The 26607-nt window shown below is 44.9% G+C and overlaps 1 protein-coding gene across 1 annotated transcript; it reads left to right on the top strand.

Moving 5' to 3' along the window:
* The first annotated feature begins 4633 nt into the window (after positions 1-4633).
* mamdc2a (MAM domain containing 2a) lies at positions 4634-25239 on the top strand. Its single transcript, XM_068720750.1, has 14 exons — positions 4634-4795; positions 5454-5582; positions 12633-12883; positions 14273-14357; positions 14485-14622; positions 15639-15895; positions 18346-18439; positions 18651-18797; positions 19395-19660; positions 19855-19951; positions 20406-20552; positions 20816-21075; positions 22106-22190; positions 22330-25239. The coding sequence occupies exons 1-14, from the start codon at positions 4762-4764 to the stop codon at positions 22389-22391; spliced, it is 2052 nt and encodes a 683-aa protein (XP_068576851.1). The 5' UTR covers positions 4634-4761; the 3' UTR covers positions 22392-25239.
* The last annotated feature ends 1368 nt before the right edge of the window (positions 25240-26607 follow it).

Below are 26607 nucleotides of genomic sequence, written 5' to 3'. Positions count from 1 at the left end.
CATTGTGTTAACACTAGATCCACTGCTGTGCTCCTCAGGCGTCTGAGTGCTCCTTAAAAAGGATCCTCACAGCTGCTAATTGATTGCTGATTGGGAGCAGCTGCTGGTCAGGTGGGACGAGGCGTTCCCATCAATCCACCTCCCAGTAAACGTGTTGAAGCGTTCACTACATGGACTGTAACATTAACCCCAATTCTGAAGAGCTGGTTCATCAAAATGAGTGCATTAATGGATGATCATTATCGTTCATAAGTGTAAACAGCCAGGGTCAGACGTTCTGACAGGGAACAATGGATCTGGATCTGGGCCTTTGATCCGCTGATGAGGGAATGAGGTGCAGGTGGGGAGATGGATGGGGAATCTCAGGGAAGCAGAGTGAGGTAATTGCAGGGCAGATAGGAGCGACAGGATCTGGAATGAGAACAGAAAAGTCTGAGGCCATCTGGTGGACAGGTAAATAATCACCACTGGGAAAGTGGAAGTGGTTGAAAAGAGGGAATACACACAATTGAGGCTAAATAAAAAGAAGGTTAAAAACAACACTGCAGCAAATCAGCAGTTTCAGAAAGCACTGTGAAAATAAATGCGAGGGATGAACTGTGTTCATGTGGGTTTATCCACGACATCCCTGCACATTCCTCTACTTCCTGTTTCAAAATGAGAGTGTCTTTTCAGTGGATGAAACATCAAATGTGAAATATGTGTGGGCCCTGCAGGATGCACCCAGAACTCAGAACTCCCTATGGACACATATTACACATCTGGATATGGTTACATTTAAGAAAAACTACTTCTGCTTGCTGAGCAAAATCCGTCTGTTTTATTTCTGCAATGATGATGATATGATCACATTCAATCCGCTGATCACATTCAAAATGGGGGCAAAATTCCTGTGGCTACAAATCCTTGTAGGTATCCTTGTAGGTCCTAAATAGAGAGTGAGGAGTCATCAGCAGTCAGTCAGTATAACACAGGCACAGAAAGGTGTTTTGAGAAAGTGTCAGTCACTGCAACCATTAGTGGTCTTTGAGCACGTAGCCTTTACCGGCCACATCAAATATTATGCCGTTTGCTGCAGCACAATGTGAGATTAGCGTGGACAGACACAGAGGTACAAACGCACACGCGCTGACAGTCGCATGATTCTCCTGGCTGGGATAATACTTGAAGAGGAATGCAATAAAATACAGGTATTTGGTTGGGAGCCAGGCAAACATATGGGGTTAGATCCTGAATTGTTGTCTTCCTTTTACAAAGCGGGAGCTGCATCCTGAGCTAAGCGAGGAAGCTCCCACTGTGTCTGCATGACAGAGTCCAAAGATGGACTGAAACCTCTTCAAGCTCACAGACACCTTGATAGGCTACACTACTACTACCCATTGACTAGCCACAGAACAGTGTCATAGTAACTCAGGATAATCCCCACAGTCAACAGTTGAATTAGACATGAAGACATAAGACCCAGTGATTCGTAAGCTTTCTTTCTAATGAAGCAAAGTAAAGTCATGAGGTCTTGTCAAAGGTTATATATCTTCATGACAGATGAGCTCTTGAAGCGAGAGTGATTTCTACCTTCCAGTGCCACTCAGTTCATTTGAAGTTGTCTAGGCCACAAGAGGTCAAACTACCCAGTATTTCACCAGACTAAAGCAAAGATGAGGGTGAGTGAAGTGTCAACAGAAGTGCTAAATGGTTGAAGTCTTTAATTTCCTTCTGTTCTAACTTGTCATTTAGCAAACCACTGCCCTATGAAGTGTGATGATGGTGAGGTCTGTCAATCATGTGTGGAGCAACAAGGGGACACTGTTCACACAATACACCTTCTGGTGAAGTGTTTAAACCTGTTTATTGAGAACCACACACTACATTCATTGTATTGGGGTTGAGTCACATATCTCAAAACCTGGACAAATAAAACCAAAACTATCTGAAGAGACAAAATTATTTTTTGTAATTTTGATGAACCAGCTCTTCAGAATTGGGGTTAATGTTACAGTCCATGTAGTGAACGCTTCAACACGTTTACTGGGAGGTGGATTGATGGGAACGCCTCGTCCCACCTGACCAGCAGCTGCTCCCAATCAGCAATCAATTAGCAGCTGTGAGGATCCTTTTTAAGGAGCACTCAGACGCCTGAGGAGCACAGCAGTGGATCTAGTGTTAACACAATGGCAGTGCTCTGTGAGTTGTCGTTGAGGTAAGTTATCAAAGGGTTCCTCTTCAGTGGTTTTGATGTCTTCTCTCAGTTGGCTGAACTGAACACGGTTGTGTTTGCAGGATGTTGTGGATTTCATGCCTGTTGATCAGCAGTGTAGCTTGTCTCCCTGCACCAAAAGGTAACGTTGGCCGTCCAAAGAATGCACAGTTCTGTCACGCTTAATGTCGGCTAACTTCACTTTTAAAACCAAATTGATGGAGAGTGCTGCGCCCCAACAGGTGCCGATGTCAAGCGAGCGCCCGCTGGGAGTGGTGCTGGTGGTGTTGGTTCTTGGTACGACAACAGTGGGTACGCTAACCCAGGCGTAGGCTCGGTTGACTCTGGATTCTACGACGCCAACTCCGGGTCCACAGGCGGTGACGGTGCATCTGCGGAGTTTCAGAGTGACCAGGGTGAGGAGGAAAGATCTAAGCCCGTGTTCAGTGACGTGTCACACCTGGAGCCGGTTTACTCGTTCAGATCCCGCTCGCGCTACAACAATGGAAGACGCCAGTACTCCCGAACAAGCTACTTTCCTGGACATGTGTGGTTTCCACATGTGTCTGAGAACAGCCCTCAACAACTAATCAAAACTTGACCCAAAGACGACCAATGGGAATCTTGAAAGGTAGTAATACTTCTACTCTTTGCTTGAGAATTTGAGTTGAGCCAATTTTGACCTTGCTGCTTCTGTCTCCCCAGATCTTTAGATTGAGCCTGACTGGACACCTTGAAAGAGAAATAAAGTTGTGCTTATCTGATCTTCAGTTTGGTCTTTTTTTTTTTTTTTTTTTTTTTTTTTTTTTTTTTTTTTGGTAACTGTTGCAGCTTCTCATGTGGTGTAGCTAAAGGTTTGCTCAAATGGTTGAGGGTGTGCCACGGACTCTGTAAAAGCCACCATGCTGCACTGCCCTCATACGGTGTTTACAGCTCAACAAACAAGACATTTAGAGATTAATTTGTACGGATCTTGTGCACCAAAGGTTTTTATTGGCAATTTTGGGTTATTGAAAGTACTAGGAGGAGAAAGCAATCTGAATTTGATAATTGTATGCAGAAATTTTAATTATTGCCTCAAAATTGTAACTAGTAAATCTGCCGGTTAGTTAGTTTCATAACTATCGCTCAGCTCTTTAAATGAGGCTGCAGCACAAATGTGTGGGTAAAGGGTGAGGGTACTCCTGAATTCACTGTAACTTCAGTGTTTGCATTTTAGACATTCACCAAGGTCATTTTTTTCTTTTTTTTTTTTTTTTTCTTTTCTTTCCCACAATCTGTGTGAACATGACTCATCTGAATTGCTAATGCAGTTTGTTTTTCCCACTGGTAGATTTGACCTGTATTACAGAAACTCATCTGCTCCAAATGTTGCCCCGTCTGTCTGGTCTCACAGCACCTCGTAGCACACTGGGCCCCTAAAGGGTTCCTGTGAGAGGCCCTCTTTTGTGTGAGGCACAAAAGCTGCTGAACCGTTCAATTGCAAATCCACAACGCTGATGAGAATGCAGTGGGATTGTATTAAAGACTATCACAAAGACAACATTCATGACTTTCAAAAGTAGAAACTTCAATTGTCTTTGAAAGCATGCATTGTTCAATCTGAGTTTTAAGAACATTGCTGGATAATCTGAGACCAACTCTTTCACTAAGACAAAAATATGCCACTGATGTTTACTGAGTGGAGAGATGCTTCTGAAAGCCACTGCGGTGAGAGCTCTGATCTGAACCTGTCCTCATTCCCAACGCATCAGATAACTCAGCTTGGTCAGTGAGGAGGCTTGGTGTAGTCAACTGACTCGCTAGTCAATGTGAACCATGGGCTTAATCCTGAATTGTGGGTTATTCCCCTGGGCAGAGTCTGCAGAAATGTGGATTTACAGAAAGAGGGTCCTCAAGCACCCGGTTAGACAGAGGAGCCCGCCTCAAACTGACTGAAGATTGGACCACGCTCCGTTTCTCCTGAACCTAACCAAATGATTCTGCTGCCTAAACTTAATTTCCTGTAAAAATTTGATTTTGAAAAGACACCATGTATGGAGTGAAGTCCCCTCCCCCCCAACCCGTTGCCTCCAGGTGGTCTTGGCTGCACTCAGTGGATCCTTGAATCCGTTATCTTTGTCCATGTATCATCTGTCTCCCTCTTTATGTTAAACTCACTTTATTCAGTTAATGCGTACACAAATGAAGCTACAAGTAACTCGCTTGGACATGCAAAGTTCTACTCAGACTTTAAGAGCCCAAACACGTGTTCATATGGGGGAGCCGTCTGAAGGGGCCCTGGACCATTGTGTGCCGCGGGTCCGGCCCTGGCTCATCCGTGTGACGGAGCGGAGAGCAGCAGAAGTAGGCGGAAAGGCGCCGAGACCTGGACCCGCCCCCCGGGACACCATCCATCCATCCGGACTAGCGCTCCATCTCTCCCGCTGACAGTCACAACATGCGGAAGGCGACTCGTGAGAGCTTCTGACGAGCTGTTGGCGCTGCTGTAGTTCTTTTGGGGGGACACGGTCAGTAAAGGAGGACTAGGACTACAGAGGAACCGCTCCACACTCACCGAGCCGCGGATGAAGATGAGCGGCTTCCTCCTCGCGCTCCACGGTAAGTCCTCCTCTCACCTCCGGTGAAGTGTCTCTGCAGACTCCACAGCCCAGTGGAAAGAAACCATCCGAAACACACTTCTGTTTATTTTACTATGTCTGTTTGCGTCTGGAGATTTACCCAAAAGTTATCATTAATAATGCCTCATTTGCATATTGGACAGTAATGAAGTGAAGTTTCATGATATCTATCAGTTCATGTTTCACTCTATTCTCCTGTAGTCCTCAACATGTGTGTGATGTAACTAAACATCTTCAAGACGTTTTCTCTGAATGACTTTGTTCTCACACTCAGGAGCTCAAAACAAACTGATGATTTAGTTTATATAGACTGTTGATACTTTATGATTTAGGAGTCAACGTTCCCTCGTTAGAACCCTTTGACTCATAAGTCAACAACATAAAACAAGAATTTAGAACCTGACTTCATCCAATGTTCACATTTCTGTTCTGGAAATGTATGCAGATGAGCGCATATTTCATAAGAGAATGCCTCATTTGCATATTTAATCACACACTGTAAGAAAACGTGTAATACATGAAATGATTGTTTTAATGTAATCAGCTGGGGAAGATTGATGGTGCTTTCTATCAGTTAACTTAAACCTGTAGGTCTACCGTGGACCTGGACTCATGGTGCTCTGCTCCCCTCTTTACAGTGCTGCTGCTCTGCCGGTTCCTTGGGGCTCAGCAGCAGCAGCTGCTGCCCGGGTCCTGCAACTTTGAGCTGGGCACCTGTGACTACACATCAGACCCGGAGTATGGCAGCTGGAGCATGAACGAAGAAGGTACAGTGTCATCCCGAGCGCTGCTTAATGACAGAAATAAACACGCTCGCAATGCTTCAGGGCCACTAAATATAGGCTGCCGCGGTGAACGGTGGGAAAGTAAAGGGTCTGTACAGGGCCTCAGATGTTCTGTAACCACGCAGAACTGTGTAGAACATTGCAAAGCAAGTCACGTAATTATTAAGTGTTTTCAAAGGTAATATTACAATTCTAGTGAAGCAATGACATGTTTAGTTCTTTGTGCTCTGACGATCTCCACCACAGAAAACATTTTATATCACATAATCACAGTTAGCTCACGCTGCTGTGTCGGATTGAAATAAATAAGATAATGAATGAAGGAGCCCCGCTCAGTGTCTGCCGTCAGTTTGTGGCTCCATGTCACCGGCTTCCATTGACAAAGACTCGTAGCCTGTTGTGTCGTTCGTAATGTGAGCGCAGCACGAGCTACATGATGGCTGCAGGTGTTGAATCCACAGACTGTAGAAGAAGTGGATGTAGTCATCGCGACGTCACCCGTTGGTTTGTGGACTGATGTTTTCAAGCCTCAAGTTCGGCGATTTTGCCATCGCCATCTTGGATTACAGCCGTCACCATGTTGTATTTTTCGCATCTGATAACCGGAAGTGACCATATTTGGAATGCAGAGGGGTGATGTAGAGACGGCGTATACGTCTCTGGTTAGAGACCTGTCAATCAGCGTGTAGCCCCGCCCTAAATCATCCCCCTCTTTATGGTGTGTTTGACTCTAAATGGAGCATAATGTACTAAATGAGCATCATGTTATATTGAAGAAGACTGTAAACTAGAGATTGAGACCATAAACTCATGTTTACAATGTTTACTGAGGGAATAAATCAAGAGAGAAGTAGAGTCATTTTAGACTAGGCTTCTATACAACCAGAGGAGTCGCCCCCTGGTGGACATTAGAGAGAATGCAGCTTTAACACGTGAAGCTCTGGCTTCACTCTGCAGAACCGGAGGTTGCCGCCTGGTTGCAACACATTCTCTCTCCCAACTCGTCAAATACAGATGCTTGATTATTGGCCATTATGATGCTCTAGGTACTTCTCTGACGGAGCGTCAGTTTCCGCATGCTGCCCACAAAGTGACTTTTCAAAATAAACTTCCAACGTAGGTTTACTTAGATTTTTGGTAAGGTTTAGGCAACAAAACTACTTGGTTAGGCTTAGAAAAAGATTGTGGTTTGGGTTAGAATAACTGCGTTTGTAAAGTCCGGACGTTAAGTTACAAAACTACGGTAAAATAAGTCGTCACTGGCATAAACAACGGTCTCCTGGGTGAAAGTCTGTCCACCGCAACCTCCCTAAGCGCACTTTCATGCTCTTTATAATACATCAGCTGTACTGCCTGTCTACTATTGGCGTGGATGGGCTTACAGTTACCTGACAGTGTTGATATCAGACATTATGCAAGATATCACGGAAGAAAGCAAAGATTAGAATGAAATCTGAAAAATGTTTTTTGTGCAGCAGATTTTCCTTTAAACAGTTACTATCCTCTCACTCCGTGCTCATGTGGGACCATTTGTGGGAGCTGTGACTCCTGGGCTGGACCACATACGTGTTTTAATCCACAACGACCGTGTGTGTGTGTGTGTGTGTGTGTGTGTGTGTGTGTGTGTGTGTGGTAATAGAACGTGATGACTCGGGTTTTCCCTGTCATAAAACAGCTCTTTGAGGATTTCCGGTCTGTAGAGGCGGTGCCGTCACGTCTCTCATTCTGCTGGGCTCAGCGGCTCTTCTCCTCATTGTGTTCTTCTCATCGCTCACTACAGAAGTAGTTAAACTGTCAGTCAAATGGTGGCCGAGACCTTTATTTACCTCACGAGGCCTGAAAGAAGACCTCCAGATGATGTTAAGATCCTTCAAAGCACATCTACTCCAAAGTTAGACTGCTGGACCCGAGATGTCTCCTACCTCATGGAGACATGTTTCCTCTCATGGTGCTGTTCACTAGAGTTCACTAGAGTACACTAGAGTACAGTAGAGTACACTAGAGTACAGTAGATTACAGTAGAGTTCACTAGAGTACACTAGAGTACTGTAGAGTACACTAAAGTACATTAGAGTACAGTAGATTTCACTAGAGTACACTAAAGTACAGTAGAGTACAGTAGAGTACAGTACAGGGGCTCTCAACCTTTTGTAACTTGAGGTTATTTTATTTTGAAAAGACTGTAACGAGCAGGAACGCTACCTTTCATGTGAACGTTGAAGTTTATTTTAAAGAGACACTAAGTGACTGTGGAGGGGAACCTAGAGCGTCACAGTGAGAAGAGGAGGGCCACTGACCAAGCGCCGTGTTTCACCGCTTGAATAGTGAGAATATCTTTGATACTCAGCTCGTTATGATGTCTTGATTGTGCTCCTTTTAGTTTCTGAGACACTGACGTTCCCTCATCTTAGCCTCCTATATTTAGTCTTTGGTACGACTACTTTTTATATTTCACTACATTTAAAAAAAGAAAATGTGCCCAAAATTAAATATAAAAACTCACTTTTCAGCCCTTATTTAAGGCCAGAGAATATCCAAATGAGTCCATTTGCTGCTTGAACCCTTGCTCCCATGCTCACCTGCTGTCTTCAGTGTGAAGACACTAGTTCTTCAGTAACAACACGTCATCCTCACCGCTCTGCTGCTGCGTTTGCTTTTACTTTGCTGTTCTTTCGATCAATGGTATCTTAACAGTAGAGGAGATTGGCATTAACCAGTCATTCCCACCCCTCACTGTTTTTCACACTGTGCCAGCTTTTTGCTTTTTGCAAACCAAAGCGTTCAAACCTTTTTCTGTTCAAATCACGGCAGTGCAGTTCTATTTAATACTACCAGTGCAGCCTGTCATTAGTGAGTCTCAGTGCGGTGGCACTGAGACTCTTTTAAATGGGTCAAACACACTGGAATGCCAAAACAAACCGTTGCTCGGTAGCCCTGTTGCCACAGTCGGAGCTGCCAGGAGGAACCAGGGCTCTGCCCTACAGTCAACGTTTTCAGGTTAAGAGACTAAAGATGAAGCTTTACAAACTGTTGCACTGGACACAGACGGTGAAACCGGAGGTTACAAAACTGGTGAATCGGGTGCTGAAAGGATTCAGTCCGTGTTGGTCATCTGAAACGTGCTCATTCACTCAGACTCAGATATATATATATATATATATATACATATATGTATATATATAGTACATACATATATATATATATATATATATATATATATATATATATATATATATATATATATATATATATATATATATATATATATATATATATAGTACATACATATTGGACACATTAGAGAAAAGTGTGTATGAGCCACCAGTCAATGCAGCTTTACGTTGCTGCTCACTTCAAACGTACAGCTTCCAAAGAAGTAATAGCGCAATAATTCATATGTGAGCCACGTGATTGTGAGCCAGGACGGGACGTGGTGTATAGAGCCACACGGTCTGTGCTGGAGCTAAGTTGGGGGTTCATGGGTGAATCATGCAAACGTTGGAGTTTCACTCAGGAGGCCGGGGTCGGGTCCCCGAGTGAAACCAGATGTCAACGCTCACTTATTTGCTCCATATCTTCCATTTTTAAAGTTCTTCTGAGGAACTTTCATTTTGTGTTGATTTTGGCGGTCCCTGTGGACAAACGCGGTAGTGTTTCCCTTTAGAACCTCTCTTTACTGTCTGTTCAGCTCAGTCCTGGTTCTGGTTCTCCCGTGCCTTCCTTCCCTCCAGTAAATACGGCTTGGGCATTTTGATTTTGTAAAACTAGTGATTCATTCCTGAAATATTGCAATTTTCTTCAATATCATATCAGTGTTCACTTCATTCTGGTGATGTTAGGATTGTAAAATGCTGACTGTATTCTCACAGTACTATCGTGATTATGTATCTTTGTCTCGTACATAAAAAGTCAGATTATATGTCTTATATTAAACATCACTGTTATATAACAGTGATGTTTAGAGCAGGTTCTGAACCCTTCTGTCTGATGTAGAGAAGTGCTGGTTCCAGACGGTTCTGCAGCGCTGCACTGAGCTGTGTTCTGATCTCTTGTCCTCAGGGTTTCGTGTGCCAAGCGAGACATTCCGATTGCCCCCCCCCCCCCCCCCCCCCCCCCTTGTCTTGTTTCCACCGGCTGCCTTCTCCGTGTGCGTCCAGCCACAGAGCCTCCTCTGTTTATGACACTCCATCAGCACAGTTTATGTTCCCGCTGTTGAGATAAGGTGCGGCGCTGTAAACCGTGTGTGCCGTCTCTCCTCCGGCCAAAGCCCTCTAGCCGTCGGCCCTGTGACACCAGAACAAACGGAGTTCTGCCCCAAACAGAAGCTGCAGCAGTGCGGTGAGCTCCCGGAGACGGTGGCTATTACTGGTGAAGACTACACCCGCTGAGGCAATAAATAGGCTCATAAACAGCAGACGGGACCACGGCGGTGTTTTTCTGTGTGGCCTGGAGTTCTGTGGGTCAAAGCGGGATGGATGTGAGGTGGTGATGTCATCTAAACAGAGACCTCAGGGACAAAGACCTGAGGCTGAGCTGGACGGGATAAACAGAGAGACGGGGACAGATGGAGTGAGAGGGAGAGCTGTCAGGGATTCAGACCACCACCAGACCACCAGACCTCCTCCTCTGGACTGCTTACAGCTTCTGCAGGACCCTTTCTGAGTCCCCCTCCTTTTCCCCTTCCTCTTCCCTCTCTCCTCATCTTCTCTTCTCTCCTCTCTCCTTCACCTCCTCTCCCCTGGTCTCTCCTCTCCTCTCTACTCCTCTCCTCTTCTCCTTTTCTCACATCTCCCTTCCTTCCCTCTTGTCTCCTCCTTTCCTCCTGTCCTCTCCTCTTCTACTCCCATTCTCTTCTCCCCCTCCTCTCCTTCTCTCCTCTCCTCCCTCTCCCCTCCCTTCTCCTCTCATCTCCTCTGTCCTCCACCTCCTCTTCTCTCTCCTCTCCTCCTCTTCTCCTCTCCTCCTTTGGTACTGGTTCTTCATATCAGTTCAGTGGTGAAATCAATAAGCCAACAATTGAGTCTTATTTCATTTGTGTACTCCAGTTACACTAAGTCTGCTTTGTTGACTGTTGCATAATAACGCGGTTTCAGTTTATGTTGATTTTAAAAGTCGGTGGCAGCTCATAACATTAACTAGACTTAAACTAGACTTAAACTAGACTTAAAGGGATAGTTTGGGTGTATTGAACAGGGTTCGTGACTTATTTATTAGTCAGTTTTTTAACCTGCATTAGATGGCGGTAGGCAGTTTGGGCAGAGTGCTGTGCTGCTGTGGGCGGGGCCAGCAGCACAGTTCATGTTAGACACATGAACGTCTTCATATTTCGTCATATGTAGAATATCTTCATCTCCTTACCTTGTCGTGAAGCAGCCGTGTCTACCAGGGAACTGCGGTTGTATCCATCTATGCTCTCCAAAGCCACCAGAAGAATCACTTTACCTCGCGTAACGCGGGTCTAGTTAGTTTGTCTGTGTTATTGTGCGACTAATCGAAGTCACGCAACAACACAAACGAACCATCTGATGGAGAACCGAGTAGACCAGCGACGCTTGTGTTCATGGATTTTGGTGGCTTTCATGCGAGCATAGACAGCGGCTTCAGCTCCCCGTCACAAAGGGCCGTCTGACGGCAAGAACACTCTAAATATAGCGCACACTTCGACCGCTATTGATTTCTGTAGGTTCTTAGAATGCGTGTCGCTGCGGCCGCCGTCCACAGCAGGCCTTCTGACTCATCTACTGTAGGTAATACTCACTTCAAAACACCCCAACCATCCCTTCAACGAGTACCGTGGTGGATTACATAACTAGTGCAACTTTCTAAACGGCTTCACGGTTTTAAGACACAGCTGCATGCTCTGAGGAACAGGTATCTGCACATGTGATTTGCAGCTAATTGACCTGAACATGTGAAACCAATGGTGTGTCTCTTTAAGATACATCAGTACATGTTGACTGGGTCTGCCCTGTCCTGCTCTAAGATTCTCCTTGTACTTCATTTTACCAAATAAGGGATCTCAGATACAACTGCAACCCCCCCCCCCCCCCCCCCTCCAAACCAGATTTAGAAGTGATGGCACTTAAACCAGCGCTCCATAAACCCTGTTTACGTCCACTAAACTGCCTCTCTGCTCTCTCAGACCTGGGCGAATAAAAAAAGACACGTCATTACTGATCTGTTTCAGAACATACATCATTGTCTCTCTCTAGTTTATAATATGGCACCAACTAATACACGACCTCAAAGCGGTGTGATCTATTATACATCCTTGATGTGACAGCCCAGGCAAAAAACGTTGTTCTTCATGCAACACTTTGAGCTTTATTGCTTCCATAACACGTCTTCTTTCAGAATAGTGGAAAACATCCAAAATACACATTGAAGTGTTTTTGTTTTTTGTTTTGCATCTGTCAATTTCTCCTAAATTGACCAAAAGGTAAAGGTTGGATAATGCCTTATTTGTATATTTCAACACAACTTTTCTTGATGTGAGGTTTGATGAGTTTAATGGTGCATCTCCTAGTTTTCTGAAATGTGACACAGCTGGTCTTATTGTAAAGCTCCTTCCATGACACAAATCACTGGACCATAATATCTGATGATGTTCTATCCTCCACAATTTGAGGGTGACCTTTGTTGCTCATGATCACAATTGACTTATCTTATGATTTGGTACAATTGTGCTCAATAATTACAATTTGTATGTCTGTATGATGCTTTCTATACATCATTTCAACAGTGGGACACCTGTCAGTCAAAGCTGACTCTCTGTGATGAAGCTGAAGAAAGTGTCAAACACTCTGTTCCAATTTGCATTTCTTTAATTTTCAATGGCAACGTTCCCTAGACTTGAACAAAATATGAATATAAATATGATCACCTTCGTTATTTTTACATATTGTAGAAAATAGCCACCAGATGATACATTAATAAGTCAAAACCACAACCTGCAACCACAACAGGTCTCCGCCCATGAATAAAGAGATGTACTGTACATGAATGTGACATATTTTGGCGATGTTGTCACAGGGCATTTGATAACAGTGGACTCAGCCTCGCTGAACGACCAGGAGCAGGCGGTTCTTGTCAGTCCACTTCTGGACCAGCAGGACTGGAGCTGCGTGAGGCTGGTGTACCAGATCACTGGAGAGGGTTCCCTGCAGCTCCACCTCAGACCAGATGGGGATAACTTTGACTACCGATTGTGGACCGCCAACAGAGCGTCTGACAGCTGGCTCATTGCTAGTGTGGACCTACCAAACACCACCATCCCTTACCAGGTAGGAAGGGCTGTAAAGACCATGATCTAAGAGATCCCTGTTTGGTTGAATGTGTTGCTCTATTGCATATCACAATTTAAAATATCAGATCATGTTGCCATGACAATAATTCTGCCACAATTGATTTTGCTGCTATTTTATGAATAAAACATGACAAAGATGTGTTTTGTCGAGGGTATAGTACATCACTCATGACTCTCGTTCATTGGAGAACAGGCAAAGCTCCAGGAAGGTGGTTGGTTTGTGGTGTGAAAGCAGAAAAAATGTTATGTGTTATATAAATAAGGTTTTGCCTGCAAATCTAAATTTAAAGAAAGCTGACCCTCCTTAAATACAGAGAGAGTTTGAGGCCAAGGCCCACAAGTACTGTAAAGAAGCGATGATGTCATCTAAGCCTCCTTCTAAATGGAACCAGCTTCCTTATTGTCAAGAAGAGCGCTTGCCTCCTCCATCCAGTTTTCTTAAAGTGAATATACAGAAATCTGAGAAAGAAAGAAATGTAACTTCAAACTCTGTAATGGAGGCAGTGCGGTTGTTCCACATGCCATGCTGAGTTATGAGGGGAAAACAGAACTACATCATGTTGGTACTTAACTAATGGAATGGCAAACATTTACAGGCTGACAGTTATCTTGAATTACTACTTAAGTAATTCAAGATAACTGTCAGCCTGTAAATGTTTGCCGGCGGTTAGCTCTAGGATTAGGAGGCCTTGCTCCACGGCACTGACCAGAAGGCTCGTCCGTCTTTTGGTTTGTAAGTTAGTCAGAACTCGGTTTAGGGCACCTAAGCATTGCCTTCACTTTTCAGACCCAGAGGTTGCCACTTGGGCCATGGCCACATGTTTATACACCCTTATATCTCTGACATGCTTTTTCCATTTTTCTAGAAGACCTAGGTCTTAACATTCAGGTCTTCTGTCAAGGGGAAGCTGCATTATGTCAAAACGCTACGCGTACGTATATCACCTGTCAGCGGTGTCGTGGTGGTTGGTAGGAGGGTGTACTGTGGCTCCTACTCCCTCACCCACTGCCCAGCCTCAAATACATGACCTGAGCCATTTAATCTGACAGAAAGGTAATGCAATGTGACTAATTACATTTACTCAAGTACTCTACTGAAGTACACGTTGTATACAAAAGCTTTTCCAATTTACTTCACAGCAACTCAAATTTTGTACATTTTGTAGATCAAAAAGATATGAAGAATAAAGTAGTTCAATAAAGTGCTGTCTCCACATTGATGCATTAGTAATAATAATCAAATTATCTCCTCCTGTGCCTCGAATGATGCTCCATAGGGACGTCACTATGGTGATCGGGATATGAAACTTGACGTGATCTTTACATGATGTAATGTTCTTCTAAGTTCTCTTTTTCACTTCCACAGATTTTGCTGGAGGGTCGACCTGAGCGTGGCTCGGGTAACGACGTGGCCATCTTTGAAATCCACATTGTTCCTGGTTACTGCATAGGTCAGTGTGTTGTATCCAGTGAGACTTCTCACTGTGGCTGTGTAGCCTGATGTGAAACTATTTATTCATACAACATATTTAAGATTGAGGAAGGAATAATGGTTGTCTTTGCTCTTGCTGGTTCCAGAGTGTAATTTTGAGGAGCATCACCTGTGCGGCTACAGTAACAGCTGGAACCCAAATGTCAACTGGTACGTTGGGGGGAGTGTGGCCAGAGAGCCTGAGTCTAACCTGCTTGTAAACCACACCAACAATAACCAGAGAGGTATATACACACACACACACACACACACACACACACACACACACACACACACACACACACACACACACACACACACACACATCCCTGTATTTCTTCCTTTGTGAGGACCCTCACTGACATAATGCGTTACCTCGCCCCTTCCCCTAACCTTAACCAACACAACTGACCCCAACGCTTTTCCTTATCCAAAACCAATTCTAATCCAAAACCAAGTCTGAGTTCTCAAACGGGCCTTTGACCGCTCAAAATGCCACCGGTGTGGTTAGCTGTCTACTGGTTGTTATTGTGCAGCATGCTGGACAGTACTGAGATCTGACTGCTGCATCTGACAGACAAAGAGTAAGCGTCAGTTGTGCTGACGATCAAATGTCACAAACATGAAGAGGTGGAGCTCATCAACAGTCATTCACCAGGTTGGTGAAGCAGTGAAGCAGGTTTGCATCATGGACACAACTGAGACATGTTTAACATAAAAGAACTGTGGATGTTTTTTTTGTCATTTCTGTCTTGTGTTGACATTGAGGACTTCTCCTCATGCCTCATTTTCATTTCTGTGTCTTCAGCAGTGGATTTAATTACTGTTGTGTTCCTCTTTCTCTGTTAACTTCATTACTTTGTAAATCACTTCAGGTTTATTCACAAGCAGGTTTTCAATATTCTGTCAGTTCATGGTCTAGCAGTTTGAAACATCCAGGATCCAGCTGCATACAAAGCCTCTGTAGTTCACATGGATTTATGGCCCTGGAGACAGAATGTGTAATCAGGAAGGCGTGCTGGCCAATGAAATGAACGGCTCTATTGTTTGGTTAGGATGAAGACCTGCAGGTTATCCATCTCTGCTCTATGTCTTTAAAAACAACGACATTGTCAATGCAAAACATCTGTTTCATCTCCAAGCACTGATGGGGTGTGTACGACTCACTAAACATGAGTCAGAGTAACAATCCATTAGTTAATGTTATTCTACACCTATGAATGTGAGCCCATAACCTTCTGCTCATCGATATCCTCCACAGGCCACTACATGTATGTGGACTCTGTCTACGCCAAGCACTTCCAGGAAGTAGCCAAGCTGACCTCACCCATGACCACGGTTCCCATAGCCGGCTGCCTGTCCTTCTACTACAACAGAGACCAGGAGAGAGGAAACATCTTCTCAGTTTTCACCAGAGACCAGCTGGGCCACTATGAGGAGATCTGGAGGCCAGGGGTGTATGCTACCAGTGGCTGGACTCAAGTCAGCGTGGATATCAAGGCCCCACACCCGCTGGAGGTCAGTCCTGGAGCTAGCACTCACAATAGTCAGTAGACCTATGATTTGTGGAAAATGGATGAATGGGTTTTCTTTAAAGGTAAACACCAGCTTAGTAGAAATCGGGTCTTATTTTTGTAGCTTGTTGGATCATTTGTGTCAGTTAGGAGGACGTTGTACTCACCAGGTCAACAGCTGAGATCTGGAAACACGGTGACATCACTGGTACCTTTCAGGTCAAAATGTCTGTTGTGAAACAGTCTAACCAATGCATATAAAGAAGAATGACTTCTGTACTCTATAAACAGATGCTGCATTCATATGCAGCAATCTGGGAACCCAACGGCTATCGCCTGACAATGCATATAAAGTAGAATGACTACTGTAATGCATTTGCTTTATATTGTTTCAGATTAGCTTGTAAACTGGCTACTTGTGAACCGATCCGGCTGTAGACGTCTTCTCTCAAGTTGCATCATGGAAAATGTAGGATCCATGTAGGTGTTGTTTGATATCTCAGCCTCTGCTGCACAGATTTGGAACAATTTTGCAGTCGTCAGCAGAGATCATTGTCCTGACCTTTGGCAGCCTCCACATAGATGATCCTTCTGGCCTGCGGAGAGAAGCTCATGCTCAGCCTTTCTGTGTTGGCCTTTTGACTGTGGAGGAGTTTGTCTGACTGTGGAGGAGTTTTTCTGACTGCAGCAGCTGAAGAACTCCACCGTTGGGAATCTCTAATGATTCTTTTTTTCCGTGGCCCTGCACAGTCCAGTGTTGATTCAGATGTATATGCAGAGTACAGACTGAGACCACACATTCTGCAAACACACCTCCAAACAGGAGTTATGTCTCTTGTCTGCTGCTTTTCTCTTGCAAGCCTTCAGCATGACAACTTCTTTATTCAATAACTATAAACATAAAACAGTGTTCAATGAAACCTGCAAAGTGCTTTGTGCTGCAAATGGAAAATCCCAACAGTTTGCTGCAGGTGTTTCACCATCATGAAAACTGTGTTTCTTTCCTTGAGGCCTACAGATAGCCTCACCGAACTCTTCCTTCATCCAGGTTGTTGCTTTGATGACCACCGCAGCCACAACCCCTCTGGCCCCCAGTACTTGTCTGCTGCTTCAGGATATCCCTGGACCAACCAAGCACCACATGCCTACTTCTTCAGCTTGACGGCCTTCTTTGGTTTTTAGTTTGTCACCAACAACCTTCTGCCCACAACTCCTAGCAGCCGAACATTTGAACATGGCCCACCCTCCCCGGAATGCATGAGAGAGATCAAGACCGTGGCGAGATGTTCCCAGATCACCTTTGGGTTTACCAGGTCTGTCAAGCAGCCTCCATATGATCCAACTCACCACCAGGCGGTGATCATTTGACAGCTCTGTTCCTCTCAGAGAGATGCCCGCACATCTGATCATTTGACCTCAAAGTCCATCTTCGTTCTTTGGTGTTCTGGTACCAAGTACACTAGTGAATCCTCCTACGCTCAAACGTGTGTGTTATGATCCATCCATGACGAGCACAGAAGTGCAATAACACAGCACCAGTCGGGTGTAGATCGGACAGGCCAATCCTCCCAATCGGACCCTCCAGGTTTCTCGGTCGTTGCTCATGTGAGACGTCAGCGTTGAACTCATCCATTCATTCCACTTGTTCCTTCATTGTGGCTTCTTCTTCTTTTGGTTTGTAAACACAGCCTCGACCGATCCGGCATTGAAACCTGATTCTATTATCTGCATATGTTTTACGCCATATTTACTCTCAGCTTTCAGAAGTGTTGTTTAAGTCGGTTTGTGAGAGATGGTTTCTTTGTGACTTATTTCAAGTGTTTATTAGTCCCTTAGTAGTCCATTCGTTTCTCAGACATGTCCACTGCTGTACAGGCAGATATTGCCGTGAGCCGATTGTGTCCCTTCATTTCATGTCTTTTTCTTCTTACGCTACAGAAAGATCATATTTTTTCGAATATTACAAAAGAAAATCTAATACCATACTCCACTGTCTCATTCTTGTGTGTGCAGCTGAGTGGATGGAAGCTCTCTGTGGCTTTCCACTGCACTGTCAAATGGGCATTCTCTTTGTCTCCACGACTTCCTTTCCCTTCCACAGCCTTCTGCTGTGGCTGTGGAAAGAAGCTTGCATACCATTACTAACTGGGTCAGTTCCCCAGTCCGACCGAGCCAAGAGTCATACAGAGCTTTTCCATCAATCAGCGCTCCGCTGACTAACCCATGTTTCTGAATTTAACTCTACACTGATTTCGCTGTCTGGCTTCTACAGCTGTCTGATCTATCAGTATGTGTCATGCTCCCACAACGTCTTTGTAACAATTCACAACTCATGTTCTCAGGATTAATGAGTCTGAGACCTAGACGGGTAGATGCAGGAATTAGAGCCTAAGTCACACGTTGCTCGTTGCCCATCTGCTAATGGTTACTGCTTATGTCTGTGTGTGTTACCAGGTGGTGTTTGAGGTGGCCTTCAACAGTGCCAGAGGTGGATACGTGGCCATAGATGACCTCTCCTTTTCTCCTGAATTCTGCCACACTGACACAGGTGACTTTAGGGGGTAAAGGTCGACCACAGACCCCTGGATGATAAGGAAAGAGGGGGGGGGGTCATTAATCACCAATCATCCAACCGGAGACACTACGATGAATGTCCATGTGCATGTTTATGTCTTTTTCCATGGTGTTATACTGTCACATCCATGCACACTTTTCACATCCCTGACCTGTTATTAAAGATATTGCGTTTTGTGTCCCAGAGCCGACCTTTGACCCCTCCATAGCCAACTGTGACTTTGAGAACGGGCTGTGTCTGTACTATCAGGAGAGGACAGAAAGCAAGGTGTGGAGCAGAGTTTCAGTGAAGCCTAATGCCTACAGGATAGGAGACCACACCACAGGAGCAGGTGAGTCACATGCACACCGGCTGAATGACTTATTGACTTAATGAGACACATGAGCAAGTCTCTGAAAAACAAGCCGACAGTGAAGTCATCGACTTAATCATGGACAAGCTCAAATGAGTGTTCGTTGACTTTTCTTTGGTCAAGGACATCCCTAGAAAACACATTGATGTAAAACAAACACTCTGTGGTAGAGACCTGTCAATCAGCGTGTAGCCCCGCCCCTAAAGCATCCCCTGCTTTATGGTCTGTTTGACTCTAAATGGACCATAATGTACTAAATGAACATCATGCTGTATTGAAGAAGACTGTAAACTAGAGATTGAGACCTCATGTTTACAATGTTTACTGAGGGAATAAATCAAGAGAGAAGTAGAGTCATTTTAGACTAGACTTCTATACAACCAGAGGAGTCGCCCCCTGGTGGACACTAGAGAGAATGCAGGTTACAGACATTTTGGCACTGGGTTGCCCACTCGGCGAGACGATTGGGTTCCTCACTTTCTGCCTCGCGATGGACAGGTAGTGTTACTTTGCACGTTGTCAAACTAACACTACCACCTTTGTTGTTAATGAGGATCTTTCTCTCATATCTCTCAGGCTGCTTCCTCCTGGCAAACACTCGTTTCACTTCGCAGCCTGGCTATGTCGGTCGGCTTCATGGTCCATTGTTACCAGGGAACCACAAATACTGCCTGAGGTTCTACTACCTGCTGCATGGCTTTAGGAAAGTAGACAATGCTCTGTTTCTCTACATTTATGACGAGAACAATGTGGCCCAGGAGAAGGTGTGGAGCTTGACTGACACTTCCAGGGCTGTATGGACTGAGGTGGAGATCACCTACATGAAGCCAATGCTCTCCAAGGTGTGAAGCATTAGATGGATATGGGTATGGATATGTATATGGATGGATGGACAGATGGATGGGTGGATGATATTAATGGATGGATGGATTGATAGATGGATAGATTAATTTGGATGGACAGATGGATAGATGGACATGTAATAATTGGGTAAACGGTTGAATAGTAGTCTTCAGTCTCTTTCTCTGTTTCTCAGGTCGTGTTCGTCAGCATCTGTAAGAACTTCTGGGAATGTGGCCTGGTGGCCATCGATGACATCACGGTGAGCCTGGGGGACTGTCAGATGACAGCAGGTAAAAGACAATGACAGCTGTCCATGTCCGACATAAGCCAGGAGCCTCTTTACAGTTCCACAGCCGTTACGTTCATTTCTTACATCAGTTCACTGCAAAACAGGAACATCTACTGGCAGAAGCATTGTCAGTAGAGTGGGTGGTACCACAGAGCTGATGAGGAGAAAGAAGAGAGGAGGCAACGACAGGAAGGTGTCTAGGAGAGGAGAGCAGCAGAGGGAGGGGAGGAGGAAGGAAGAGAGCAGGAGAGGAGCTAAGAGGGGAGGAAAGCAGGAAAGTAGAGGGGAGAGGAGGAGAGCAGGAGAAGAAATGAGAGGGGGAGGCATGTTTAGGTTATTCAAAATTCAAAGTCACACATTCATCGTTATGAAAGGTGCAGCACACTTCATCAACACATCCTCGAGCGGCCTCGCTCACCTCGCACTGATCATTGTGGTGCCGGTTCGCTCCTCAGGCTCGCTCCCCGGCCAGTGTGACTTTGAAGGCGGAGTCTGCGGCTACACCCAGGATAAGAGAGAAGACCAAGCTGACTGGCTGCGAGTCCGAGGACACACCCCCACCTCCTATACGGGACCCCGAGGAGACCACACCACTGGGGTGGGTGAGTCATCTCCTCATGCTTTGCTTTGTTCATTCATTCAGTGGTCATACCCCCCCCCCATGATGACTGGATGGAACCCTGTGTGTGATGAGAATGCATCATCCCACTTTCCTATAATTATTGTAAGATGTCTAAATATTGGAGCAGCTGTGTGTTGGATTATGTTGCGTGCCGTGTTCTCATTTACAGTGTCCTGTTGTTCTTTGAGCGTTTTATTTTGAAAGTCTCCACTGAGACCGGTGTCGTGTCTTTCACGTCCTCAGGCTACTTCATGTACATCGAGGCGTCGCTCATGCGTCCGGGTCACAAGGCCCGACTGCTGACGTCCGACCTGCGGGGCTCCTCGTCCCCTCAGTGCCTGGTCTTCTACCGCCACATGTACGGCTCCGGCACCGGCATACTGAGCGTGCTCCTGCGCCGCGGCGGCGGAGCGCAGGACTCGTTGCTGTGGCGATGGCGCGGCGAGCAGAGTGTCAGCTGGACGAGGGCGATGGTGGACTACCGCTGCGACGTCCGCCACCAGGTGCGTCAGAGGGCGGGGTCACTACGGGGGTCACAGACAAAGACAGTGAGGAGACGGCGATGAAGGCTTTCCTCGTCTGCACTCATCATCAAATTAATTTAAATATTTAAATTATAAAAGCTGCTTCAGACAACAAGCCGGCTGGAACGGGACTGTTAGGATCCATACTAGAACTCTTATCAATACTGCTTATCGCTTCTTTTGAGAAAAAAAGACAATTAAAGAAAGAATCAACAATTCTTTATTAGTCGTTCTTTAAAATACATTAGCAGCTAATCAAGAAGCCAAGTGATCGGCCTGTTCTCATGATGACACTCAGCTGCTCCACTAACATGTGGTGATGCTGTTACCTCCTCACTGTGTGTGTGTGTGTGTGTGTGTGTGTGTGTGTGTGTGTGTCAGAGTAAAGCTCAAAGAGACAAAGAGAGGCGGTCTCCCTCCATAACTTCTAAAGTGTCAATACCAGAACTGTTGGCTCCGGACCGCATCAATAGTCCGTGTTTTTACTCATTTAGAACCGGGTTTCGGGTGGGCCTCCCTGAAGCCTGACGAGTTGTACATCGTGGTCACGCTTCTTAAATCGTTTGTATACACGGCTGTGCATTATGGTTTCTTACTTCACTTCACTCTATTATGAGATCCAGCATCAACAATGAGTCTGATTAACATGTGGAGTTATACATGAATGTGTAGCTCGTTAGTCCTCACACCGGACCTGGTTTTAAGTCTTTGCACCGAATAATAATAATGAAGTTGAAGGGCGTGTCCATTCTTTTTTTTGTTTTTTGTATCATTCTGTAGCTTCCCAATAGTGCTCCTAATGTATTCAAGTCATACAATTCAAATTTAAGTACACATGTTTTTTTCAAAGCCACTCTAAAATCTTTTACAGTAAAAGTAAGAAATGTGAATATGAACACCAGAATTGATGCTCAGAAAGACACCTTTAAGTGTGAAGCTAGTACCTCTTTAAATACAGGTGTTCTCTGAGTGGTGCACTTCACACGTCATAGTTTTGTGTTTCCTGCAGATTATATTTGAAGCCATCCGGGGCCCGACACTGCGGAGTGATATCGCCATTGATGACATCCATTTTAAAAGGGGGCCGTGTGAAGGTTAGTCCTGTGTGTTAGTATTATATCTGAACAGCTGCAGACACATTACTACACAAGAGACGTTGGTCCAACGCCAGTGTTTGAGCAGTAATATCAGTTTTATTTCAGGAGCATAATATCTGTCGTGTCTCCTCCTCAGATCCCGGCGACGTCACTCCGTACTCAGGCTTCTCCGAGTATTTCAATGAGATTGAGAAATGAGACCGCAGGACGTCTTCCTGAACAACCCGCCGAGACAATTTACAAAGTTGTAGAGCAATGCTTATGTTGCGGCCGGGCCTCCGCCCCGCTGTGCTGCTGTCTTTCATTCACATCCCCAGTCCAGTCTTTGTAGTGTGTTTTGCTTTTATCCTCGTCGGTCACAGTTCAGTGTTGGATGACGCGCTGAGGGACGTCACGACGTCTCCCAGAGACAACATTATTAAATGAATCTGACAAGTCACACCTCACACTCATGACTCAAATACAAACCGGTGTTCAGGCCGGTGGACACTGTGCACAAACAAATACGCCACAGGGCAGGTACAGGTGTGATGTACCTGCAGAGGTAAACCAACACATGAGTCACATTTTAGACACTAATGAGCGGAAGATGAACCTGACACGTTACTTTCTTTGGTCTTTCATTGGAGTTATCACACACGTAAAAAGATGTTTGATAGGTGTAGATAGGGCGTAGATAGGGTGTATACAGGGCGTATACAGGGCGTATACAGGGTGTAGATAGGACGTAGATAGGGCATAGACAGGGCGTAGATAGGGCGTAGATAGGGTGTAGATAGGGCGTATACAGGGTGTAGATAGGATGTAGATAGGGCGTAGATAGGGCGTAGATAGGGCGTAGATAGGGCGTATACAGGGCGTAGATAGGGCGTAGATAGGGCGTATACAGGGCGCATACAGGGGGTAGATAGGGCGTAGATAGGGCGTATACAGGGCATACAGGTGTAGACAAAGTGAATACAAAGGTTCAGTAATTTCCCTAAACAGCTGGTTACTGTAGTTTTTATCAAACATTACTCAAACAGGAGGAAACAGTGTATTTGTTGGAACTATTTTTAGCAGCGGATTAATCCACATTTCGGTGTTTTAATAGTTTTGGCACAGAGGCTTTGATGCACACTAGTCATTGTTGGTTTAGATATTTGAATAATAATGCTAATCTTTTCCTATACGTTACCCATGGTTTCCATTCAGGATGTTGTTGACTATGTTAAATAGTTGATTCCATCCCAGAGAGGTAAGACTGAGTGGTTCTGCTCAGGGAGGTCGTGGTTCAGCCTAACTGGGGTTTTAGGACTGAAGGAAAAGAAGGAGTGAAACTAATATTTGCTCGACTGCTGCCGTGTGGGTCGTGAGGGAGGACAACAACAACACAATGACAACATTAATGCTGAATCAACATGTCACAGGACATTCGCTGACTCGTTGGCCTCTGGAATGGAAACTATCCCGACCTTTAAATACTCCTGTTATTGAGGCTTCCACTCTTTCACTATTGTTCCTTTGCTTCTGTTCTGTGTGTAGCTGTTTGTAGAATCAGATGTTTGAATTCACATTTGAGGTCCAAGAGATGATGACGATGTCATGAAATGTGTGGTTTGTGAGGAACACTTCGCCACGGACACGTTTCAGGTTTGAACGCTAACACCACGCAGCCGTGCTGATGTTCCTCACGTTGCTCATCTCAAAGTATTACTGCCGTTGTGTAGGTTATTTTTTTAATCATATTTCTCACAAGAATTGTATTACGTTAGTTCCACTGTGACAAAGGATTCAAGTCCAGCTTCACAGTCACATGTTGAGGCTTTTGTTTTTGGTAAATCCTGAGCATCAGGATCTTCTCAAGGCATGAGGGCAATCAGTGAGGTGCTGGAAACCTTCCGAGAGATTTGATCCGCGCCGACTCATTACTTCCTGCAGACTGTTCAGCCGTTCATGCTCCTAAGTGTTCCACGGTGCTTGTGTTCACCACTGTTGAGCTGTTAGCCTGTTAGCCAGACGGGGGGGGGGGTCTCTGGAACCTGCAGGGTGTTTCCTGTGAGCGTCTCTCCTGACCACTAGACTCTTTATTTCTTGTATATCTTACCATGCTACTAACCTCTATAGTGCATGAGTCCTTCAGGAGATGGGATCCTCATGTTTGGCACCAGTACACCTAGATCTCACTGTACCCTTAAAACAGCTGGTTGTGGACGTAGTTACGGTGAACTGAAAACACACTAAGAAAGGGTTCAAGTAATAAGATGAAAACACGGACAACTACCAGACCAGACCTGTCAATCAGTGTGTAGCCCCGCCCCTAAAGCAGCCCCTGCTTTATGGTCTGTGTGACTCTAAATGGAGCATAATGTACTAAATGAACATCATGCTGTATTGAAGAAGACTGTAAACTAGAGATTGAGACCATAAACTCATGTTTACAATGTTTACTGAGGGAATAAATCAAGAGAGAAGTAGAGTCATTTTAGACTAGACTTCTATACAACCAGAGGAGTCGCCCCCTGGTGGACACTAGAGAGAATGCAGCTTTAACTCATGAAGCTTTGACTTCACTCTTCACAACTGGAGGTTGCCGCCTGGTTGTCTCCTAGTTTGAGCCGTTATTTATGATCATTGTGTTTGGAGCCCTTTAAAGTTGAGCTTGGAGCGAAGAGGAGGTTCTCACTGCTCCACTCCGATGTTTTTGGTAACTGATTATTCCTCTAGCGCTGCCATTAGGTGAAACTATCAAAACATGTTAAAAGCGCTGCAACAGAATATTACAATGTTGCCCCACCATTAATATACGTTCAATGTAGTAACGCTATGGTGACTAGCAGTTCTTATACAGTCCATCTGTCTTCTGGACCACGCGGTCCTGTGACACATGAGTAGCTTGTTACGATCATGTCTTCAAGCCTTTTCTTCTCTGTTAGGTGATATTCTAGTCTTTTCTATCAGGTCTGTAGGTTACTTGCAGGATATATACGGTATGTATTTAAAAAGGCAAAAAAACAGACAAAATCATACTGTTTGATATTGAATAAAATTGTGAGAATACGTGTCATACATGTCTGTGAATCATGTTTTACTTTCGTTACATAAAGATGAGAAATAGCAGCAAATACTTCTCGATTGTTACCTGAGACAGATCAGTGAGACTCACAATAGCATCGTGACATCACGTCACGACTACCAATCAAATGTGACATCAGGTCACGACTGGTGAGAACATCAAGGTAAGAACCCAACAGACATTACAGGATTTATTGTAAGACTGGAGGGTTAAACATCCTTGTCATTCAATGTGTCTCATTTTAAGTAAAGAGCACCTTAGTGCAGCCGTCTGCTGGGCCCTCCAACATCAGCACTCCAGTCACACCATGTCACACCCCATTGCTCCTGTGGGATCAGAGGCTGCGACCCAATTCCAATCGGGCCTCTACACCCTCCACATCCGTGACTGAGTGAACCCCGTCACACTCTCAGGAGAAAGACACGGCCTTCTTTTAGGTGGAGGGTCCAAACACAGCGGCTTCAGGACCAACTTATTCTATCTCCGACAGAAACAGGAACTTCTGTAACTTTGTGTAACCATGGTTTCTCATCAGCATCTTTCGGAAGCAGTACGTCTCTGGAGACGAATAAAACTCACAAGCAATGTTCTCATTTTGAACTCCGATGCTCATGAGCTGCTCGGTCCCTGTAAATACACAACTCTTTACAATCAAATGAACACGTCTGGTGTTTTCTAGACCAGACGTTTGATCTGTTACACAACCTTTAAGTCAACGTCTGTTCGACAGTAAATGTCTAAGTTTAAGCAGTTTACGAGGAAACGTCTGTACAGGTAATCACACAGAACCACATCGGTACGGAGCAAAGTTGCACGTTGTCAGTGAGGTCAGCTGGTCACGTCAGCGTTGATGTGTGGTGCATAAGATCGCTGTTCATATTGGACTGTAAGCCGTACCAAATCAGATTTTTATACAATGTGATCATTTCAGGTAGTTGATGTTTGCCGTCTGTCAGCAGCTGTGAAGGCCCACATTTCAAATATGTGAGAGTTAGACAGTTATGATATAATGTTAACTTCAGAAGGGACAGAAAAAAGAGTTATGAGTTATGAATCAAATTGTTTATCAGCAAAATGTCTTTTTCACACGTTCTGTATTTAATTCATAGCCACACAATCAGGAGATAGCAGACAGACCTCCGTCTCTGTTTTACCAGAGCACTGACTCAAATGTTCCGTTGGGTAAGAGCGCCCTCTACTGGTTTCAATACTGCGCTGATCTGAGTTGACTCTCAGCGTTCAGTCTGGAGACATTATAGTTCACCTGGTTCTGTGCTGGTCAGGGTTTAGAATGTGGAAGATCCCGTCTGGATCACCAACCAGAGAAAAGACCACGGAGGGGCCACTAAACAGCCCATC

Source organism: Cebidichthys violaceus, unplaced genomic scaffold (genome assembly GCF_023349555.1).
Source record: "Cebidichthys violaceus isolate CVI_PGR_0920_01 unplaced genomic scaffold, fCebVio1.0.p SCAF_26, whole genome shotgun sequence".
Lineage (NCBI taxonomy): Eukaryota > Metazoa > Chordata > Actinopteri > Perciformes > Stichaeidae > Cebidichthys > Cebidichthys violaceus.
Note: the sequence above shows the minus strand (reverse complement) of the source record. Positions and strands in the feature narration are given on the sequence as shown.

Coding starts and splice junctions, on each gene's coding strand:
- mamdc2a (XM_068720750.1), top strand. CDS start 4,762: ATGAAGATGAGCGGCTTCCTCCTCGCGCTCCACG. Junction 12,884..14,272: donor ACACCACCATCCCTTACCAG/GTAGGAAGGGCT, acceptor TCACTTCCACAG/ATTTTGCTGGAGGGTCGACC. Junction 15,896..18,345: donor AGGCCCCACACCCGCTGGAG/GTCAGTCCTGGA, acceptor GTGTGTTACCAG/GTGGTGTTTGAGGTGGCCTT.